Source organism: Leishmania braziliensis, chromosome 36, assembly GCF_000002845.2.
Source record: "Leishmania braziliensis MHOM/BR/75/M2904 complete genome, chromosome 36".
NCBI classification, from domain to species: domain Eukaryota; phylum Euglenozoa; class Kinetoplastea; order Trypanosomatida; family Trypanosomatidae; genus Leishmania; species Leishmania braziliensis.
In genome coordinates this window covers 1277693-1299716 of record NC_009327.2, presented here as the reverse complement: position 1 = coordinate 1299716, position 22024 = coordinate 1277693, and the positions used below count along the sequence as shown (strand labels likewise).

Genomic DNA, 22024 nt, shown 5'->3' with positions numbered 1-22024 from the left:
CCAAACTTGCTTGTGCTCTTCTCTGGACATCCTTGTGTGTATGTGGAGGGAGAAAGAGAGAGAGAAAGTGGTGCGCGTAATCGCTAATGCCGATGATGCGCAGGCACGCACACATGGATTTCTCTTGCTTGTGAATTTTTTCCCTTCTGTTGGTGCGAGTAGTAAGGCGGTATGCGCTGAGCCGTGCACCTCGTACCCACGGCCCTGGGCTTAGAGAAACACGTAACCCATTGCTGTGGCTGCACCGGCTATCCTCCTTCATCACGTACTCCCCCTTGCGCTCCGCCACTGAAGCCAACTTTACCACTCACCCTCTTTTTCTATCCACTCCTCACCTCACCCACACCAACCACTCACCCAATTACTTAGGGGTCTGCTATGCTGGCTATCCCTCACCGTGACACACACTCATCCAGGAATCCACATTAATGTAGAGGGCACTAGCGAAGGCCTCTTTCCCCGTGTTACAGGTGGGTTCCTCTCTCCTTGGACCTCTCCCTAACAACCCTTCCTCTCCTCTACCTCAATTCACATTGTATCGGTTAATCTTCTGTGTGTAGCTGTGTGGACAGCGCACGCTTGATTCTCTTTCTGATTTGTTGTTTCTCTCTCTCTTCTGCGTAATTTGTATACTTTGTGAACCTCACGAACGACGCTGTCTTCAGCGACGTCCGCCTCTTGGGCGTCGCTGTCTTTGGGGGTGTGTGTATGCGCGTGTGCGGTTGCGGCTGTGCCTGCTGGGCATACCCCCTTCTCCTCCCCCCTCTCTCTATGTGTGTATGGTTGTTTCTTGCCATCTTTACCATAGCGCTTTCCGCTCAGCTCTTTAGGTGGGCAGGTGTGTGTGTGTGTGTGTGTGGCCACTGACAAACACCAGAGAGATTCGATCCCTCAACGGAAACTCAAAAGAAAATGCTCTCAAGCGGTGCCCCGGTAGCAACGCGTGAAGGAGATTACCCAGGTGACATGCTTTGTGTCCCCCTCCACCGCTTCGGGGACGTGTGCGTTGCCACAACCAATGCGTCGGCAGGGCAGCCTGTGCGCGCACCACGCAACGAGCGGGCGATTGACGTGGTGGTGAACGGCAGTAATAGTGACCACGAGATGGAAAATGTTCAGGCTAGCCCGTGCGAACGCGATGACGTGCAGACTACGGCGGCAACAAAAGCCGTCAACAACACCGGAGTGCGTCGGCGCAGGATGGGTGAAGTGTATCCAATCATGAAGAACACAATCTACTCTGATGAGGAGTGCGATGTCGTGGTGCTCAACTCGTGGGACTGCGGCACGCTATTCATCCGCTACCTCAATGGCCTCTTCCAGTACTTTGTGCGCAATCCCAAGCCGATGGGGCTCATCCTCACTACGGCGATCATTCTACTCTTTTTCAAGTACTCTCAGCAGGTTGTTGTGAAGGCGGTAAACGCTGCTGTACGGGCGCACCCCGGACTAGAGCCGGCCGACACCCTCCGCAGCGCCGTCATGTCCTTCACAGAGGAGCTGCGCGGCCTTGAGCAGGTAGTGCAGACCATCGGTTGGGCCTACATGCGCAATTCTGTGATAGGGTATGACATCAACACCTCCGCTGACACCACCTTCTTCTCGCTCGTCAGCAGCTTCCAATCGAGCTTCACAGCCAACGTGAAGACCTACGTCGCGTACACTTTGCCCAGGGCAGCCTCGACTGGCTTCACGAGTGCCCACTGGGGTCAGATCGGCTGTGCCTCCGAAGACAACAGCAGCTCCGTGTGCTTCTACGTGGACGAAGACGGCACAGCTAGGCCGTGGAACACGGTTACAAACGCCAGCGACGGCGGCCCCTCGATGAGTGGCGTGTACATTGAGGGGTGCATGCCTGACCTACTCTCCGTAGCAACCACGGCCACCAAGGGAAGCACTCTGGCCGCATCGGGGGTGTGGACTCGGGCCTCCATGACATGCAGCATCTTCTCGCAAAAGCCTGTGCGCACAATTACCTACCTTCTACCCATCGCCTTCAACGCCGAGGGCTATGCGACTTCCATGGCCGGCATAGACGTGAGCGTAGGGCTGCTGATAAATAGCGTGAGGGTGACGGCCACGCCAAACATTGAGCTCGTCGTCGTGGACAATCGCTACAGCGCCAGCGAAGGCGGGCAGTTTGTGTTCGACTCCTTCAACGAGTCGATTTTTTGGTCGACCTCGTACGGGGTGCTCAATGCGCCGGTCAGTCGTGTCAGGGACTTGGCGGAAGCGATTTGGCGTGAAAACGACGGCACCCTGGCAGTGAACGGGTCCTTCTACCAAAACGGACTCATCTATCAGTCGTTAACGATGATGTCGCACTGGACGCTGATTGCCAGCTCGCCGCTGGCTCTCTCTGTGGCGGAGGTAGCTGCCACCCTGAGTGCCTTCGTGAAGGAGAGCAAAGGTATCGCGGCTGCCGTGTCAGGCCTCTACCACGACTGTGAGATAGCCGCCACCAAGCAGCAGAACAGTATCACGGTGGAATCGTTTGGTCAGATTGAATTCGCCTTCGGCATACAATTGCACTCACTGTACACGCCCTACGTGCTTGCTGGCGCCGAGGAGGGCAGCAGCAGTAGCTCGTGTGCGTCCTCAAATGCGACTGCCAAAAACACTGACCCTCAGGCCTCTTTGCACTCGTTATTCTCCTCGGCAGCGGCAGCGTTCCGTGGTGCCGGCGCCACGAACAACTCCCTGCACGAATTCAGCACTGGCAGCGGAAGCGTCAGCCACGTGTCGTCGTCCCCGTCTGCGCCGGCACAGTCATTGGTGCCGTCCTCCGCCGCGAACGCTGCCATAGCAATTCCTGTGGCCTCAACCGACAGCAGCGGGAAGACTATGGAGGAGACGGTCGCACTTCCAGCGACGACAGGGCGTCGTCCGGTGAATATGTTTGGCGTTGATGCCGCCTGGAGCGCTAGTGGCGGCAGCGCCGCTGCAGCAACAAGGCACAAGTGGGGCGTGTGCGGATGCACCTACTCGTCCTCTACGCAGATGACGTGCTTCTATACGGACTCGAACCAGCTGGAGACCTTCTTCGAGGGGTCGGTGTTCAGTGACTCCGCCAAGGACAAGATCGAGACGAGGAAATTAAGCACCTCGCTTCACGGCACCTTCACGAAGCAGTACATTGAGGGCAACACGGCCACTGCCGGGTTCTGGACAAAGCCGTACCTCCGCACCGATACCACCGGAAACACGTCTGTCATCGTGAGCTACGTGTACCCAAGCGTATACGACAGCAACGGCTACGTGACGCGCGCTACCGTTCTTGATACAACCGCAGGGTGGATGGCGAGCACCCTAAAGGTGAATCAGCATAGCGGGACGACAGCGTTATACCTGATCGATCGACGCGACGAGGGCACCTTCCTGGCATCCAGCACCGCCGCGCACGCGGTGAATGCGATGTATACCGCGCTGAGCACGCCAGACCCGGAGTTCAACCGGATCGCGAGCGCCGTGTACAGCACCGCCGGCAACACCTGGGAGCGATCGTTGTCGCTCCAGATGGGATCAACCTTGGTAAACTACCAGGTCTTGGAGGGCCAATGGGGCGTCATTGAGGTTATGCCGGGGGATGTGGCGCTCCAGCGCTATCTGCCCACTCCGGCGGTTACCGGCGCCACAGACGCACTGCGTCTGCTGCCACACGAGGAGACGGTGCAGCTGTTCCTCTACGTTGGTAGCATCCTCCTCGTCTTCTTCCTGAACCTGCTCATTTTAGGCTGCAGCCGACTGGGTCAACAGTGAAACTGCTCCCCCTGCTGCTGTGGTGAATAGGCAGAGGCACGTAAAGATGCGAGGCTCAGATGGCATGTTTCCCAGTGCGTGTGTACGCGTGCAATTTGTTTTTTTTTTTCGGGGGTGTGTGGATTCGATGTCTCACACCTCGTGGATGGAGAGAGGGGGGCGGTGATGGTAGTGTGGAGATGTGTCGTCAGGGTGTACGCTCTCACCCTCCCACCCCGCCTCTCTACACGCTCTCCTTGTCTCCCCTCCACCTCCCTCGTCTTCTTTCCTGCAGAAGTGTCCCTATTCGATTTCTCCACGCTTCCTGGCATCACGGATTTACTCGTTTTGTCTCTCTCTCTCTCTCTCTTCACGCCCTCCTTCCGGTGTCTGTGCACTGCTGTAGGGTGTGTGTGTGTGTGTGTGTGGTTGTGGCAACGGCCTGCCTTGCGGTTAGCCATTTCCCTTTCGCTCTGCCCCTACTCTATGCAGTGAACTGTCACGCCTCTGGTACCGTTGGAGGAAGGCGTGAGCGAACCACACGAGCAGCAGTTACAAAATAAAAACGCCCAAACGCACCAGCAGGTCCCCTGGTTTCTACTGCAGCACAGGATGCTGCACTCCTCGATCGCTGGCACACCTGTCCTGTACGCGTGTCTCCGAAACACTGCCCTCCCTGACACTTCCACACACGGTCGCACACATCAGCTCAGCTATCTCTGTGTTGGAAATCGCCTATGCTGCTGCCTCTCCTCTGCGCGAGGCATACTGCCCAGGTGGTGGGAAACAGCGGGAGAACCAGATAGGGATGTCTTGCGACTCGCGATTGGGTCAGACACTCGTGTCTCCTACCCTGCATCTCCCCACCCCCTCACTCATCCCTCACCCTTACCGTAACTCTTATCTCCTTTCTCCCTCTAATGGGCATCTGTGCCCGGTATGGACTGATTCGGGATGTGTCTACCCCCGTGGGCTCTGTGTAACACACATACACGTGCACATGTCAACATCAACTCCCCCCCCCTCCCTCCTGCTTCTTCTATCCCCTCTTAGTCAAAGTGGCAGAACACACCCGAAACGACGGAACGACCACAGGCGCAGTAGCGAAAGCTATGGACAGTCTCTACTTCATTAGCAAGGCGCAGTTCCACCAGCTCGCTACGCATATCTCTCTCTACCATGAGGACATGTCCGCCGGCTACAAGCACCTCAGCACAGATGCCTTGATGGCGGTGGGACTGAAGCCGCACAAGTTCACGTACTGGAACGTGCCCATGATGAGTGGGTACCTCGGCAAAACGGTGCCGCTCGACATCCACGGTGGGTATGTGATAGTCGACGAGGAGAAGGTGATGCCGATGGCAACGAGCTACGGCATGCTGCGCTACGCCCTCCTGACCAGTGCGGTGCGCGCCAAAGAAGGCGGACGATGGCGGTACGACTTCATGACCATGAACATCACCCTCGCCGCCGGCTCTGCAGCTGGGTTCGGTCTCTTGTCGTTTGGCCGAAAGCGCATTGGCTGGATGCGGCATCACCCAATCGGCTCTGTCATGGTGAGCTTTGCCGCCTGCCTCACCACCACAGTGATCGCCCGGCAGGGTATCAAGGAATTAGGCATCGGTATTGTTCAGGCACAAAATAGTCATAAGAAGGCGTTGAATAACCTGCACTGTGTCGACTGTCTCGAAGACGTTAATACGTACACGCTAAACCAGATCGAGGAGCTCAAGGCCCAGCGGATCCCACAGCAGCCAGGCATGCCACCGCCGCCGGAGGAGTACGTGAAGCGCTTCAAGAAAGGCGTAGAGATGCAGTGCAAGCTGCTCGAGACCGACATGGATGAGGTGCGCCTCATCCGTAAGTGGGCGAGAGGATCGCTCTGCGATGTCCATCAGCACCTCCGCGAAGACCCGGTGGGCTACAAGGAGCCGCACGGGATCGCGCTTCTCGCCTCGGACCGCGCACGCGCAGCTGAGCGGCCGCCGCTGGCGACAGAGCCTGACGATGCCGAAAGAGCATCAGCAAAGAAGTAGCACCTATCCTCATGTCTGTGTGTGTGTGTGTGTACAGTTGTGTTTGAGGAGGAATTGGCTAGCAGGAGCGAATGACGCTCGTGGCGTAGGAACTTCTGCCTACCCCCCCCCCCACCCCGCCATCCACGGATGGGGATTGCTGCTTTGCATACTGAGAGGAACGCAAAGCGCTACGATGGTGACCCCTCTCATGCATCTTTGCCGGAAAGAGTATGTCAGCGAGGAAAAGGGGTAGCAGAAGTTCCTGAGCGTGCGCGTGCCTGTGTATGCGTAAGCCAGCGAGGGCAGGAAGGCATGCTAGGACGAGTGCTCTTTCTCTGTGAACGCCGTCTCCTCAAAGCGTGACGTGTTCTACCCAGTTTTTTCTGCAGTCATGGTGAACTGGGCAGTCACTGCACTCCCACCCGAGGAAAGGAAAAAAATTCCTCCCTGGGTGATCCTCTCGAGGCGATGGGTGTGCCGCACACGCGCATCTGTGATTTGCATCCATCACTATGATCATCTCTCTCCTCCTCTACTATCTTTTTCTAACCCTGTCTCCACAAGGACAATGACGTCACGCAGTGAGTGCCCCTGCACACCCTCAGAGACACCAATAGCGTTGACGCACTGTCCAGCTGGGATTGCCGCCCTGCTCCTCCTCCCTCCTTCGTGGGTCAGTCATGAAGAAGGCGTACGACATCATCGTAATCGGTGCTGGCGCTGCGGGTTGTGCGGCCGCGCGCAACTGCGCTTTACAGCACCCTAGTGCCTCCATCGCCCTCATCGAGCAGGGTGGCCGCGCGGCTGTTCCGCAGGTGATTCGAGTGCCAGTAATGCAGCCCTACATTACATCAACGCGGGCGGCAAGGCCGTTTCTACAGACGTTGACATGCGTCGCGGAGGACAATCTAGCCAGTCGCTCTCTGGTGTACACGCGTGGCCGTGGCCTTGGCGGTAGTTGCCTTTGCAATGACATGAAGTACATGCGCGGCACTCGAAAGGACTACGAAGGATGGGCTGACGCCTCCTGGACCTACGACACGCTGTTGCCAGTGTTCAAGAGTCTGGAGGCGAATTCGCGCGGTGGTTCGCGCGACCATGGTGAGGCCGGTCCCCTGCAAGTAACGGATGCGCAGCGCAGCAACATTGACTCGAGCATGAATGTGCGGTTCTTTGAAGCCTGCGAGGCAGCGGGAGTGCCTGCGACAAATGACCTCAACACTGGTAAGACGGATGGCTTCTCAGCCATGCAGTCCTACATCGGTGGAGGTGCGCGCGTACAGCCCTTTGACACGCTAATCGAGGGCACGCAGCACCGCACCCCAAACCTCGATCTGCTGGTCAACACTTTCGCTGACCGCATCCACTGCAAGGGTGGAAAGGTGCGCGCCGTGGAGGTTGCGCACCGCGGAGACAAAATGGTGCTTGAAGTTAGGCACGTTGTTGTGTGCGCTGGAACGCTGCGCAGTCCCCTCCTGCTGCAGCGCAGCGGCATCGGTGCGGAAGGTACCGTGCTGGACGCCCCGGCGGTTGGGCAGAACTTAATCACCACAAGCGCCGCTGATGTCGTCTTTTGCATTGGCAACGCAGTCAATGTCTACAGCAAGTCCATCAGCTGGCGTAACTCGAAGTATCTGTACCAGCAGTGGCGCGAGTACAAGGAAAACCGCACCGGCGTGTTCAGCGCCTTCGTCGAGGGTGCTGCGTACGTGCGGTCGCACCCGCAGCAAGACTCGCCGGATCTGTCTCTTCTCTTCTTTCGCACTCCACAAATGGGGACGGCGAACTGGGCGCGCTGCTGGCCGATGGACGGCTTCACAATGCGAGTGACGCATCACTACCCGTCGAGTCGCGGCGAGGTGCGCTATGATAGCGACAAGGACACCACGCTCATTCGAAGCGGGATGCTCTCGACAAGAGAGGATGTGCTGGCCATGGATGAGGGAGTGCAGTGGGTGGGACTGCTGACTACGCGTGACGGCACTCTGCGGTCAGTGTACCATGTCGATGAGAACGGACGGCATGTGAGCCCGTTCTGGTCCTACAACGCGGTACTACGTCACCCCCGCGGCGGCCTCGACACACAACGCGACACAGCCGCCTTCTTGGCGGAGCACGTGAAGAGCGGCGGAGATCTCTACGGAACCTGCGCCATGGGCACCGTCGTGGACAGCCAGCTGCACGTGAAGGGGATTGACGGGCTGCTTGTGGCGGACAGCAGCGTGGTGCCTGTGCCCACAGTGGCGAGCAGCAGCACGATTGGCAGTGCCATCGGTGCTCGCGTCGCTTCCTTCATTCAGTGAGGGGTGATAGTCTAGCGCGGCCACCTCAGTTCTGTGCCTGGTCTCTCTCCATTCAGATAAGCGTACGTGTCACTGCGTGGTGCTGCAGTTGTGGCAGCTGCGGCTCTGTCGAGGCATCACTCTCAGCCCCCCACCACAGTTATGTACTCATGGGTGGTGTGGTCATCGTGATCTTTGCCGAGTCATGCAACCTCCAGTGATTCCTCCCTCACAGGCACATCATCAGAAAAATAAAAATGCAGCGACGGAGCGAACCACACAGACGCAGATGTTAGGTGGAATGCCGGAGAGTTGGGTGTAGAGCGCGCGTGCACGAAGTGATGGTGTTTAACTGCGCAGCCGAACTTGATCGAGGATCGTTCAGCACCTGCGCGGCTCCAATACGTGAAGTCGCGGTGGTATTGGAGACTTCCCTGGCGTGCTCACTGCACTACCACCCCTCCCCTTGAAACTGAAATGCCTCTCGCATGTCACTTCCTCCTTGGCACCTCCCTTCTTACTCTTCCTCGGCCTTGTTATTCCTTCCTTCATCGTTTTTTCGGCTACGGCGACACACACCTCCTATGACTCGGCACGGACACGTCACCGCGCAACAACGCTGTACCATGCACACACAAAGAGAGGCGAACATACATGAAGCCGCGTAGTGTTGGCGCTTGAGAAGGGCAACCGTAACGCATTCTTTTCCTCCTCTCCTTCTCATCCTTCTTCGTTGCGCACACACTTACCTCGCTCCGCCTCTCTTCACTGTGAGAGCATTCTTCGCATCCCTTGAGCAGCCACTTATTTCCGCACACCCTAGCACACGCTTCATATCAAGCAAACATAGACGCACACGCTACCGCGTTCTCCGCTACATTTACTCCCTCGGTCCTCCGTCCCCTCTCCTCCTTCCCTTCCCCCTCCCCCTCATACACACCCCGTCCCTGCGAGGAAAAGGGGAGTGAAATTGTTTCTCTCAAGGTACCACTTAGTTTTCGGTGCCTGTGTGTCGCTGCTGCGACGTGCTCGCCATTGGGGGACGACGGATCTCTCACACCTGTGACGGAGTGTCCCCGATACAGGGACATATATGCATACAACCAATAGATACGCACACTTTGGAGGGTTTCTCTTTTCTTCGTCTTGTCTTTCCGGTGTACGACGGCACAGGTAGATCGATAGATTTTGGCGGATCAAGCGTGATTGTATCCGCCCCACGCACTCTGTGGCGTCAAGACGCTGCTGTGTTTTTTGTTGTTGCTGTTGTTTGATTTCCCCATTGTGGTACACTTCGTGGTGTCACTGCCGTCGCGTTCGTCCTCTCACATTTAGTTAGCCGCTCGGCTCCCTCGTTCTTTCGGTGTCCCGTTCCCTTTCCTCGTCGCTCCTTCCGTCCTTTTTTTCCCGCCCTCTTCTGCAGTCCCCGCTGCCTTGAAGAAGCGGAATCTGGAAGCGAACGAAGCACAGCTCTCGCTTGATGGCCAAGCCATCAGATGCGCGCTGCCAAACACAGTGAGACACAGCGGCATACAGCGAAAGGCGTTCTTACACTCGAGCGAAGACATCGACTCGTTCGTAGTCGGGCACCCCCTACCCGTCTCTCTTTTCTAGCCGTTTGAGCGAGTTACCCCCGCCGTCCCCTTGGCCATGTCATCCTACGCTGAGCTCCTGCAGACATGCGCAGAGTTCCAGGAGAACTTTTCCGCCTTGACTGGCAAGTACAACGCTCTCTCACTGGAACTCAAGAACGCCAAGGCAATGTGTGAGCGCAAGCAGCAGCAGCTAGACGAGGCAGCGGCGCGTGAAGAGCAGCAGCGCAAGCAGCTTTTAGAGCTGAAGAAAGAGGCAGAAGACGCCGCTACGTTTCGAGAGCGATACCACGCAGCTGTCGTGACGATAGAGCACCTCAAGTCCCAAGTCGCTCGTGCGCATCGGAAGGCATCGGATACGTCGCTGGAACATGACCAAGAAGTGCAGCAGCTGAAGCAGCAGCTGGAGGACATGATCAGGCGTGTGGAGACGGCGGCAGACGGGCAGCGGTTGCGCGAATCGCAGAGGCAAGCGTTGGAATTAGAGGAACGGTGCGCCACCATCAATGCCCAGCTACTGGAGGATCGGGAGCGGCACAGTCAGCAGCTGCTGACAGCCCACAACGCACTGCGCGAGCAACAGAGCCGCAACCTCGAATTGGAGCAGCGCAACCGTACCATGGAGGCGGATGTGGCAGAGATGCGGGAGGCAGTGCGGCGCTCGACCGAGCTGCAAAACGAGGCGGTTCTGCTCAAGGAGCGCTTCTCGACCGCCGCCACGGTGGCGCAGCATCAGGTAGAGGAGCTTCGCGCGGACGCGGAAGAGGTCCGCCGCCGGCTCACTCAGCTCAAAGAAGACCACCAGGCGCAGATGGACCAGTTAGCGCAGGATGCAGCAGAGATACGAAACGAGTTGCAGGAGCGTGTGGTGTCTCTCACGGCAGACCTCTCCACAGCACAGCGCAATCTGGCGGAGGAAAGAGCTCTTCACCGTCAGGTGCAAGCGAGTGCAGAGGAACAGGTGGCGCAGGTGCGCAACGCATCAGTGGTGGAAGCGAGTGCACTGCGTCGCGCGCAGGCCGCCCTCAAGGAGGAGAACACGCGACTTCAGTGGCGTCTCGAGAAGATGAATAGCGAGCTACGCGATGAACAACAAGCTCTGCAGGCGGTGCAGGCGCGCCACGATAGCCTGGCGGCGAAGCTGCAGCAGTCCCAGTCTCAGCTGGACACCGCTGCCCAGCAAGAGGCGTGGTTGACCTGTGAAAGACAGAGCGTTGCCGACCAGCTGGCCGTCGCTCGACAGCAATTGGATGCGCTCAACAAGGCGCTCATGCATCACGAGGAGGTAACACTGCAGGTACAGCAGCTGACCATGCGCTTGGCGAACGCGACAGAAGAGGCGCAGAACCATCGGCATGCTGCCCAGATGTGCGAATCACAGCTGCGTGAAATGGAGGAAGCCTCTGCGCTCAAGGTGCGAGAGCTGCGACGAGAGCTGAAGGCGTACAAGAAGCAGCGCGCCAGCGAGGCGGCACGGGCCGATCGTCTGCGCCGCAAGTTGATGACCGCGCTGATAGAAAAAGACGCAGGGCTGTATCGCGCCTCCCGATTCACTGGGCACGCCATCCCACTTGCTGAGGGTGAGCCGGCCACCATTCCAGCCAGCAGTGCGGTACTCCCGGAGAGCGCTTACAGAAATGTTATTAGTATGCTGAGAAACCAAAGCCAACAGGCAGAGGAGCTGCATACTCGTCTCGTGCAGTTGGCCCGGTGACAAGCGGTGCACAATGTGGGCGTAACGGAATGCCCTCTCTGGTAGGCGAGCTCGTTCTTCTGTGTGACTGTCTCGGTGCGCATACAATAGATATACATGCCCTCTGTGCGGCTCCTTTTTTTGTTTTTGCTTCTCTCAAATCCGAGAAGCGACCCCACTCACCTAAGAAACGGTCGATTCTTTTCTGCTCCGCTCTCTCTCGTGTCCCTCAAAGAGAGAGAGGGACATAACGTGGGAACACACCTCCGTGTGGGCCTGCGTGCCTCCTGACGGCACTGCACACAATCAGCAACGCTATGAAGGAGAACTGGTCTTACGTAGCTCTTCTTTTCCTCCCCCAGTGGTCCACCCATTCACCCGCCCCCTCTTCACTCCTACTTTCCTTCTCTCCCTCCCTCTCTCTCTCTCTCTCTCTTGCCCTCTCTGGATGTGCTTGCGTTGGCTCCCTCTCTTTTCCTTGACAGGAATTACCGTACACGTACACACACCTCCATCAAACCTCCTGTCCGCGCTTTATCCCCCCCCCCCACCCCTCCCAATTTGTTCATCGTCACCGTTGTCTTTTCGTTTTCCCACCTTCTTAGGACGCGTAGTCTGTGCACGCACGCACACCTGCAACCGTCAAGCGAACTTCTTCAGCAGCGAAATAAACCGAAAAGGAAAAAAAAAAACACAAACCTGCTTCGATTCCTCTGGCATAATGACGGAGACGATCAAGTGGAAAAACGTCACCATTCAAGACGAGGTGGTCCCCAAGCACACGGATATCAAGCTTCCCGATGACCCCTCCGAACTTATCTATATGGCCAAGCTGGCCGAGGAGGCGGAGCGCTTTGATGAGATGCTCCTCTGCATTCGCAAGTACGTTCGTCTGAACAGTGAGCTCGACACGGAAGAGCGCAACCTGCTGTCAGTGGCCTACAAGAACGTGATTACGCCGCGCCGCAACGCGTGGCGCGTCATCACCTCTATCGAGGGTCGCGAGAACGCCAAGGAAACCAGCACAACACTACCCTTGGTGGTGAACATGCGAAAGGAGTTAGAAGCGGAGCTCTCCCCGCTCTGCGACGACCTACTCAGTCTTCTCGACACTTACCTCATCCCGGCTGCCCAGGGCGGTGAAGCGAAGGTCTTCTACCTCAAGATGAAGGGCGACTACCACCGCTACTACGCTGAGATCGACCCCGGCGATGGCCAGCGGCAGGCAGCCTTGAACGCTTACCAAAAGGCAACCGACGTCGCGAACTCGTCCCTCGCTCCAACGCACCCGATTCGGCTCGGCCTGGCGCTGAACTTCTCCGTGTTCTTCTACGAAATCATGAAGGAGCACGAAAAGGGCTTCCAGCTGGCTCGTCAGGCATACGACGAGGCCGTGACCGAACTCGAAACGCTCGACGACGAGGCGTATCACGAGTCCAACACGATCGTGCGCCTCCTCCGCGAGAACCTCAACTTGTGGACGGATGACCAGCTGTAAGATAGTGCGCTGTTGTTGTTTTTTGGAGGAGTGTCTGACAGCAGCAACAGCAGGAAGACGGCGGTTGCGTTATGACGAAATCCTGTTCAGGTCACGCTCTGACTGTGGTAGTAATGATGCGGGGAGCGTTACTCACTGCTTCACCAGCAACATGCGCACAGGCGACCACAGAAGTAACGCTCTCGCACCTTCTTTTCTTCCCTTCGGCATTTCCTTCGCATTACACCCCTCCCCCCATTGTCTCCATGCCTCCGCACTTTGTACCCTCGTTCTCTCTCAGCCTCCTCGACCAAAGCAGATGCGCCGACCAAAACACCCAAGTGCACTCACCTTTGCGGATTCTCAGACGAGGACGGGCACGCATGGAGCAGTATAGAACCCCTGTGCAATACGTATGTACTTGGGTCTCTCTGATGCCCAAGAAGCGTTTCCGATTCGTGTTGTAAAGCTGCATTCCATGAGGATGCGCGTGTCGATTGCTGTGATCCTCTCCGCGAGTGTGTGGGGATGTGTACTTGTTGGTGTCGATGTGCCTCTTCCGCTTTGGTGTGAGTAGCGCGAAAAGGAAGGCACACAGGCACGCGCATTGAAACCGCCGCATCGCGGGGGCTGAAGGGGAAAAAGAACGACAATGTGGCGGTGCGCTTCTCTGAAACAAGAGGCGGCAGCTTCCCAGGATAGACAAAGTGTACTGACGAAGAGACGACTGGGTATGTTTGCCTCGTTTGGTTCGTCTTTTTTGCTCCTCTCGAAATTCCTTCGTGGGGGTTTCTTCTTCTGGTGTGTGTGTGTGTCCGGGATGGCCGGGAAAAGCAACTGCAGCATCGATATACGCGTCCGTTGCACAGAGAGAGAGAGAGAGGCACCAGCACGAAACAAACGAGCACACCAACGTCCAAAGGCAGCTACGGCCACACGCACATCTTTACGTGCCATGTTTATAGGACTCCTTCTTTTTCTTTGCTGTGGCATCACCTGAGCCCAGAGACACGCGTTTGTTTTCTGTCTCTCTCCCAGACCTCGGTGGTGCATTCCCTTTATATATCGTCGTTATTTTGCTCTTTCAGCCTGGTCTTGTTTCTGAGGCTCGAAGTCGTCCATCTCCCCCTCCTTCTCTCCCCTTACATCTCTGTTCCCGCTTCCTGCTGCCACGATTGAGGATGTGCTCGTCGCACCTTTGTGTGCCTTACAGAGAGAAGCAATCTCTCTCATTTTAGGTGCGCTTCGCTTTCTCTCTCCTTTGCGTGCTGCCTTGATGACCTGCGGCTGTAGCCACCAATGCAGCGGGACGCGCAAAGAGGAGGGGGAGTCGTATTACATAGGGGAGAAGATGACGCACACGAACGACTCAGCGTTAAAGAGAAGGTGGTGAAAAAGAGATGGGCTGTAAAGAACAGAGAGGAAAACACAATGGCGGACAAGAAAAGCTGATAAGTGAGAGAGGCGAAGGAGCAGGGTGGTGTATATTTGGACGCATCTCTTGATGTTCCTTCCTCCGATTGTATGGCTTTGCCTCTTTTCTGTTTTTTTCTCGTTTCCTGATTCCCACTAGTGCTTTCGGTGTTTTGTCCGTTTTGCATTCCATGTTGCTGGCAATGGTGTTTGCACGCATGTGCGTGTGTCATTGGCTGGGTGTCTCTTCTTCCCTCTCTCCCTCTTTCAGGAGTTGATTTTGGTGTTTTCCACTTTTACTAAGCTTTGCTGTGGCTCTCGCAAAGGTCAGCGATCGCGGCGATGGCGCGGTTTCGCTTGAACTTGTTCGTGAGAGTGGTAAGCTTGTGCGACTGTGTGCTCGACTCGTGTGCTCGGATTTTCCCCTTAGTTCTCGCGTCCGTGTTTTGTTTTCCTTTTCGCTCTTTTTGTTTGTTTTGTTCGCTTGTCTGTTTTGTGGTTTGCCTCGCAAGGCTAAGTTGTATTGGGGAGAAAAGGGGGGGACGGGCGCACGAAAGATAAGCTCACATGGGCGCCAACAGCAGAACAAGCGCACGCGAGAAGGATCTCCAGAAAGGGAATGGGAAAAAAAGTAAAGGAGAACACTAGGACAGCCAAAGACACAAAAATTAGCTGAGCGATTCACTCCTACGTGGTAACACTCTCCTTCGAACACATTAGATGGAACAATTCCCATGCTGCCAACTCCTCTGTTCCTTTTTTGGTGGTGTTGTTCTGCAGTGCGTGGGTGTAATGTACGCGTGGCTTGTGTTTGCGCTTGTGTTTTGCCTTTGGTGGTGTGCACCTCCTGGTACTGTAAAGCAGCATCGAGAAGAAATGATAATTCAAAAAAGCGGCAACAACAACAACAAGGTGCTCTGGCTGGAGAAAGCACCTAACAGAAAGCGACCCCCCGCTCTCTCGCGCTTTCGCCCTGATGGTCTTCGCACGTGCACTCTCGGAGCGGAAGAGAGCAAGAGTCACTACACTGTTCTGTTTCTCTCTCGCCCCCCCCCATCCATCCTACTATTGTGGTGGTGAGGGACGCGTGAAAGACAGCACTCGTGCGCCCTCCGCGGTAGCGGTGCTGTTTCTCCATTCACCCTTCTCTGTTTCCCCCCACCCACCCACCCCCCTCCTCCTCTGTTTCCTCCTTCCCGCTTCCCCTCCCCTAGATTCCTTTACCCTCTGCCCTGGTGTAAAGGCGGGATTCGCCTCCTGTAGGCATTGCAGTGGGGTGTGTGGTGGACAGGAGGGAGGCCACGAAGATGGAAAGGCGGAAGCGTCAAGCAGAAAAGGACTGCATACTGTTGTTGCCAACACCTATGTATGCATACTAGCCTCTTCGACATACCCGAAACGCCTCTAGTCCTCCTCCCACGTTCACTGGCTCACTACTTCTTTCCATCATTGTCGTCGCCCCCCCCCCTCCTTCTCTCTTTCCCAGCAGCGTGTAAAACTCAGGCGCTTCTGTGGTTGAGCATAGTGACCGGCGATAGTGAGATGAGGCGCACACAGCCGAGTGACGCCACTTTGAAAAAAAAAACGCACGTTTCCGCCACAGTAGACGAGTATCTGTGGAAGGCGCGACTCATTTCGTAGCTCCACCGCGCCAATCCCACTCTTGCATCCCCCACTCCTGCGGCTCTTTCCCCATCCCTCCCTTGGAGTTGTCGCGCAGGCCGTCGTGTGTGCGTCATCCTCAAAGGATCCTCGGGCATTTTTCTTTACCGCAAAGACACACCGCACACCGTCGCAGACGCCGCCAACAAAACTTCTTGAATGTCTGGACCTGTGACCCGCCCCCCTCCCCTCCCCTTCTCTTTTTTCCGTTCCCTAAAGCCCTCTACATGTGAGGGAGGACACCATCAAAGGCCCAAAGAAACGCACACGCAGACACGCTCACTCACACACCGACGGGAACGCAGTGGGAGATGCCAACGTGGCTCAATGTCGCCGAGAAACCCAGCGTTGCCAAGGAGATGGCGCAGAGCCTCTCGGGTGGCCACTGCCGCACAGTGCAATCACAGTCTCGCTTTAACCCAGTCTTCGAGTTTAACTTCGAGGGTAAGACGATGCTGGTCACGTCGGTAGTGGGTCACCTCATGGAGGACCAGTTTCCACCCAACACCAAGAACTGGTCCACCTACCCATTTCAGGGTCTCTTCTCGGCACCAATCTCCAAGTACGTGCGAACCGATCTCGAACCGGTGAAGAAGAACCTCGAAGCACTCGCCACTCGAGCTGACGCGCTCATTCTGTGGCTGGACTGCGACCGGGAAGGCGAGAACATCTGCTTCGAGGTGATGCAAGTAGTGCAAAGCAAGCGACCACAGGTGCAGGTGAAGCGAGCCCACTTCTCTGCCCTCACCGCACGCGACTTGCTGAACGCCGTGCACAACCTCAAGCTGCCAGACAAGCGTCTCTCAGATGCAGTGGAGGCGCGACAGGAGATGGACCTGCGCATCGGGGCGACCTTTACCCGCTATCAAACGGTGAAGTTTCGCCACCTGTTTGCCGAGGTTCCCGGAGTGCTGAGCTTTGGCCCTTGTCAGTTCCCCACCCTCGGCTTTGTGGTGCGGCGCTACTGGAAACAACAGGGATTTGTCCCAGAGGACTTCTTCACTCTTCAGGTGCAACATGGTGACACCAAGTTCTACAGCAGTCGCGGCTCCTTGTACGATCAGGTGGCGGCCACCTTGATCTACGAGGACATGCTGCAGGCGGCGGCGGCGGAGGGGCACAAGGGCCGCATCACCAACGTGCAGCAGCGTCCAAGTCGCCGACGCCCGCCAGTGCCACTGGCTACCGTCATTATGCAGAAACTGGCCGCAACGCACCTCCGCATCTCCTCTGAGCGCTGCATGACGCTGGCTGAGTCCCTCTATCAAGAAGGCCTAATCTCGTACCCACGGACAGAGACAGACTCATACACCTTTCAAGAGAGCGAGCTGCTAGAGCTAATTCGACTGCAAATTGCAAACCCCGACGTGGCCGAGTATGCGACAGCCATGTTGGCCGATATCGCCGCGCGCGTGCGCCCGCCGCTCCGCGGCGGTCACGACGACAAAGCGCACCCGCCCATTCACCCAACCAAGGCCTGGAACGCGACGCGGGACGAGCGCGGCAGTCTGTACAATCTGATTGTGCGTCACTTTCTCGCCTCACTCTCCCCCGACGCAGTCGCCGCGACAACACGGGTGTCGGCGGAGTTTGGTGGGGAGTCGTTCTCCACCGGCGGGACAACGATCGTGCAGCGCGGTTGGCTGGACATCTTCCCGTACGAGCGGTGGGACAGTACGTGCATCCCGAACTACCAGATAGGCGACACGTTTGAGCCAACAGCCGTGCTGCTCAAGAAGGGCCGGACCTCAGCGCCGCCCCACCTGACGGAGTCACGTCTCATCTCGCTGATGGACAGCAACGGTATTGGGACAGACGCCACCATTGCTCAGCACATCAAGACCGTGCTGGATCGCGAGTATGTGAGGCGGGAAGGTCAGTCGCTGGTGCCGACGACGCTGGGGATTGCCCTGGCCTCCGCCTATGAGTCCCTCGGATTGGCCAGCCTGCTGCAACCGCAGTTGCGGGCGCAGATGGAGTTGGCGATGGGCGACATCGCAAACGGCGCCGCCACAAAAGCGCAGGTGGTGGCGGCAGCAGTGCAGCTCTACGAGGAGATCTTCAGTCGCCTCATGGCCAGCACAGGCGCATTTTACGAGGAACTCAAGCGACATCTGCGCCTAGCGGCGGAGACAGACACGCATGCCGTCCAGGTCACAGTGGTGAAGGACAATTTCATCCAATGCGGAACGTGTGGCCGACACATGGACCTCGTCGAGCGCGCCGGCGAGCGCGATCACGATCGGGAGGTGTGGAGTGTGCGCTGCCGCGGGTGCAACAAGATGCATCGGCTGCCGAACGGCCGCCTCAACACTCTGGAGCCGGTGAACCCGCCACACACCTGTCCACTGTGCGGATTCGTCGTGCTACGTGTCACAAATCGCGAGAAGCAGACGTCCTACCACGTCTGCCCACACTGTTTCGGAAGTCCGCCGAGGGCATGGAACGTGACCGGCTGTGGTACTGCCGGCGCAGATGCTCTCCTTCCCGACATCGAGGCCGCGGCCGAGTTCCGCTGCTTCCAGTGTACTGCCGACTGCCCCTTGGCGAAGGGACTCGAAGCGATAGGCATCACCACGTGCATTGCGTGCCACCAGCACGAACTGCGCCTACGCCCTGGGCCGAATGGGTTTTTTCTGTCGTGTAGGGGGTACCCCTCGTGCCACCTGAGCGTCTCGCTGCCGGCGGCGGCCTCTGTGAAGCCAAGTCCCTCGCAGCGCTGCCCCGCGTGCAACGCAGTGCTTCTCACATTCGACTTTAGCGGCCGTCAAGGGGTCCCGGGGCTGAACATGCTCGACACCATCTGCATTAGATGCGACGCACGCATCAAAGACTACATAACGGTAAAGGGTTTTCTAACGGGCGGCGCAAGCTCGTCAGCAATGCCAAGCAGCGCCGCCTCTGTAGCCTCCACCGTGACAGGGACGTACACGCTGCCCTCAGTAACGTCTTCCGCACGCCGCAGCGGGAGGGGAGGTGGGCAGCGGGGTGGCCGTAGTGGTGGGGCGGCGGCGGGGGAGGCGAACATGTCCACTGGCAGAGTCGACACAGTGTGTGGATGCGGTATGCCAGTGAAGCAGCTCGTCTCACGCAAAGAAGCTTCACGCGGCAAACGCTTCCTCACGTGTGCTAGTCGGAAGTGCGCTTTCTTTCAGTGGCTTGACTGAGAGACGCCCTCCGCCGCTGTCGATGTGCAACTGCGCGATGAGTTGCTTGTGCGTGTGTACAGCACCGCCAAGACCTTTGCCACGTTTATCTGCTGGTAGTCGATGAAACGCCCACTGTCTCCCCCCCCCCTCGTCCCCGCACCCCTATATTCGCTCACTGCTTTGAGCCCTGCACCCTTCACAGGTCGCCGTGCAGTGCGTCGTTCACGCGCAACGTGCGGTTTGGCTCACCAGACACAAAAGCAAACGGCAGTTTCGCTATCTCAAGTGTGAAGTGAGACACATTACCATCCGTAAGGTTTCCTCTATATAAGGGGGGCTGGTGGATTCCCTTGCCCCCCTCTCGCCGCTCATTATGCGCATGACAGTAGCGCACTAACGTCTGCATGACTGAAGCAGCTGCGCGGGGCAGGCGGTGTGTCAAGTACTCCAGTGTGGGGGGGAATGAACACCCCTTCCTTTGCCAGGCGGGCGCCTCCAATGCGGTGGTGCCAACTGTTTCTCCTCACCCTTAGCCTCCTCTTATCCCCTCACTGTCCTTCTCCCTGCCCTCTCTTCTCTCTCCACATGCCCTTCTTAACCTTTTCTCACATGCAAACACGAACCGTCCGCGTACGTCAACATTACGTGTGCACCAGCCCTCCACCGTCGTTCCACCACCTCCCTTTCCCGCACCCCAACCGTACGTCTTGCGTTGCTGTAGATACACGCATATGTATCTGCTCAAGTAGCTCTCCTCTATCGTTACGCACCGTGCACCAGCCTCGCTACTGTTCTTTCTCCCTGTATGTGTGTGTGTGTGTGTAGGTGCGTAATTAACGGTGGTTAAGTCCGTCTACCCTCCCTACAGTTCACCATCGCTCATTTCATTCATTCTCTGCACCGATAGCATCCAATAGAGAGCGCAATAGAGAATCCTCCCACGTGTGGCATCAGGGCTCAAACTTGATTATCCTCTTTGTAGCTCTCTCTTCTCTCTATCACTCTCCATTTCTCTGTCTGACCTCTCTCTCCCTCTCCAGATTGATACCTGCAGCTGCTGTCACTGTTTGGCATTGCGATTCATTTATCGTGTGTCGGTGTGAGTGTTTATTCGCTTATTGTGTTATCCTTGTCATTCATCAAGCGTGTTTGTGTGTGTGTGTGTGTGTGTGGGTGTGTGGGGGTCTCCCTCTATTGCAACGAAACGTCTCCTTTTTTAAAAGAGCCTCTGCCTGCGTGCGCGCGCCTTATGAGCTGCTTCTCCCTTCCACCCCCTCCATGTCCTCTCTATCATCGCCTACGCCGCTCGCTCCACCACCGGCTCTGCTTCCGGTTGAAGAACCGCCGATCGGCACTCAGCCTGCGGCCCACTTAGCCTCCGACACCTGCTCCCAAAAGACGCCCTTCAACTCCGCAGCTAGCGCAGTTGTGTGTGACAACTGCAAGACGCGCGGCCATCTCCGCCGCAACTGCCCCACGATCAAGTGCAACCTCTGTAAGCGTCTGGGTCACTTTCGGCGAGACTGCCCTCAAGACGCGTCGAAGCGAGTGCGCTCGGCCGAGAACGCGCCATGCGATGACGTCAACCTCGACGAGGAGTACCGCTGGTCCGTCTGCCGCAACTGTGGCTCGTCGCGCCACATCCAGGCCAATTGCCCCGTGCGCTACCAGGCTCTGGAGTGCTACCAGTGTCACCAGCTCGGTCATATGATGACGACCTGCCCGCAGACACGCTGTTACAACTGCGGCACCTTCGGCCACAGCTCTCAAATCTGCCACAGCAAACCGCACTGCTTCCAGTGCTCGCACTCAGGGCACCGCTCCTCGGAATGCCCCATGCGCTCCAAGGGGCGTCTGTGTTACCAGTGCAACGAGCCGGGCCACGAGGCCGCAAACTGCCCGCAAGGTCAGTTGTGCCGGATGTGTCATCGCCCCGGTCACTTCGTCGCCCGTTGTCCCGAGGTGGTGTGTAACCTTTGCCATGTGAAGGGCCACACCGCTGGCGTGTGTGACAACGTGCACTGCGACAACTGTGGCCGCAATCACGAGACGGTGCACTGTCACCAGCAATACATGTCGCCTGTGACGCACGCACGCGCCTCGGAGGGGCGCTCCGCCTCCTTGCCTAGCGAGTGCATCTCAGACAGTGCTGTCCAGTCGAACAACTCCTCTATGTCGCGCGCTCCGGATGACGATAGGAGCAATCACGGCGTTGAGGCTCATCCTCCAGCGACTGCCTCGTGCGTGCCTGTGGTGCCTCCTTACATTCCTCTGGATGCGCCGAAGAGGGACGAGCGAGTGGCGATCGTCGTGGACGGGTCGTACTTTGAGCGCTGCGTCGCGCTTCGCCGCAACCGCAGCGACCCTGCCTACTACCAAGACATCACCGACGCACTGCGCTACACCATCGACTACATCGGCGACATCTTCCAGCGCGAGCCTTTCGCGTTCTGGCTCGACACGGACACCACCGCCTTCATAGAGTTCGTGGAGACAATCATGCCGCTGGCGCACCGCGAACAGGCGCTTCGCATGACCAACATGCGGAAGCGCCACTTGACGGACGAGATGAATAGTGGTGGCTCCCTGCCGAACGTTGTGACAAAGCTGGTGGGTGGCATGAAGCGGCAGCGCGGGTACACGGAAAACGGGCCTGGTCATGTGTGGGTTCAGACCGGCGTGGACGTCGCAACCGCCACGTGCGTGATTGAGCTCTTCCAAGACCGCCGGCAATTCCAGCAAGTGGTGCTGCTCTGTGGCGACGCCGACGTCTATCCGGCAGTGGAGTACTGCAACACCCTCCGCCGCTCCTCGCACCAGCACGCAGACTCCAATCCAGTCCGCGTCTGCGGCACCTCAGATTCCATTTCGAAAATGTACGGAAAACATCAGGACCTCACGGACTTCCTGCCGCGCCTGCTGCTGGACCGTCCCTCACACACGGAGGGCGGGCGCACGATTGAATTCCCCACCTTTAAAGTATTCAGATCCTCCTGCTAG

At 57.5% G+C, this 22024-nt stretch overlaps 7 protein-coding genes across 7 annotated transcripts; all 7 read left to right on the top strand.

Annotated features, from left to right (window-relative positions):
• Nucleotides 1–1104: 1104 nt before the first annotated feature.
• Nucleotides 1105–3759, top strand: LBRM_35_3470 (hypothetical protein, unknown function; the record flags this gene model as incomplete). The annotated part of the gene is made up of 1 exon (XM_001568916.2): nucleotides 1105–3759. One exon carries the CDS (start codon nucleotides 1105–1107, stop codon nucleotides 3757–3759), a length of 2655 nt encoding a protein of 884 aa, XP_001568966.1.
• A 1091-nt stretch (nucleotides 3760–4850) lies between these two features.
• On the top strand, nucleotides 4851–5774 carry LBRM_35_3460 (conserved hypothetical protein; the record flags this gene model as incomplete). The annotated part of the gene is made up of 1 exon (XM_001568915.1): nucleotides 4851–5774. The coding sequence occupies one exon, from the start codon at nucleotides 4851–4853 to the stop codon at nucleotides 5772–5774; it is 924 nt and encodes a 307-aa protein (XP_001568965.1).
• Nucleotides 5775–6436: 662 nt separating this feature from the next.
• LBRM_35_3450 (putative oxidoreductase) lies at nucleotides 6437–8059 on the top strand (the record flags this gene model as incomplete). Its single annotated transcript, XM_001568914.1, has 1 exon — nucleotides 6437–8059. The coding sequence occupies one exon, from the start codon at nucleotides 6437–6439 to the stop codon at nucleotides 8057–8059; it is 1623 nt and encodes a 540-aa protein (XP_001568964.1).
• A 1629-nt stretch (nucleotides 8060–9688) lies between these two features.
• LBRM_35_3440 (conserved hypothetical protein) lies at nucleotides 9689–11344 on the top strand (the record flags this gene model as incomplete). Its single annotated transcript, XM_001568913.1, has 1 exon — nucleotides 9689–11344. The coding sequence occupies one exon, from the start codon at nucleotides 9689–9691 to the stop codon at nucleotides 11342–11344; it is 1656 nt and encodes a 551-aa protein (XP_001568963.1).
• Nucleotides 11345–12044: 700 nt separating this feature from the next.
• Nucleotides 12045–12821, top strand: LBRM_35_3430 (14-3-3 protein-like protein; the record flags this gene model as incomplete). The annotated part of the gene is made up of 1 exon (XM_001568912.1): nucleotides 12045–12821. The coding sequence occupies one exon, from the start codon at nucleotides 12045–12047 to the stop codon at nucleotides 12819–12821; it is 777 nt and encodes a 258-aa protein (XP_001568962.1).
• A 3365-nt stretch (nucleotides 12822–16186) lies between these two features.
• Nucleotides 16187–19042, top strand: LBRM_35_3420 (putative DNA topoisomerase III; the record flags this gene model as incomplete). Its single annotated transcript, XM_001568911.2, has 1 exon — nucleotides 16187–19042. The coding sequence occupies one exon, from the start codon at nucleotides 16187–16189 to the stop codon at nucleotides 19040–19042; it is 2856 nt and encodes a 951-aa protein (XP_001568961.2).
• A 1260-nt stretch (nucleotides 19043–20302) lies between these two features.
• Nucleotides 20303–22024, top strand: LBRM_35_3410 (conserved hypothetical protein; the record flags this gene model as incomplete). Its single annotated transcript, XM_001568910.2, has 1 exon — nucleotides 20303–22024. One exon carries the CDS (start codon nucleotides 20303–20305, stop codon nucleotides 22022–22024), a length of 1722 nt encoding a protein of 573 aa, XP_001568960.1.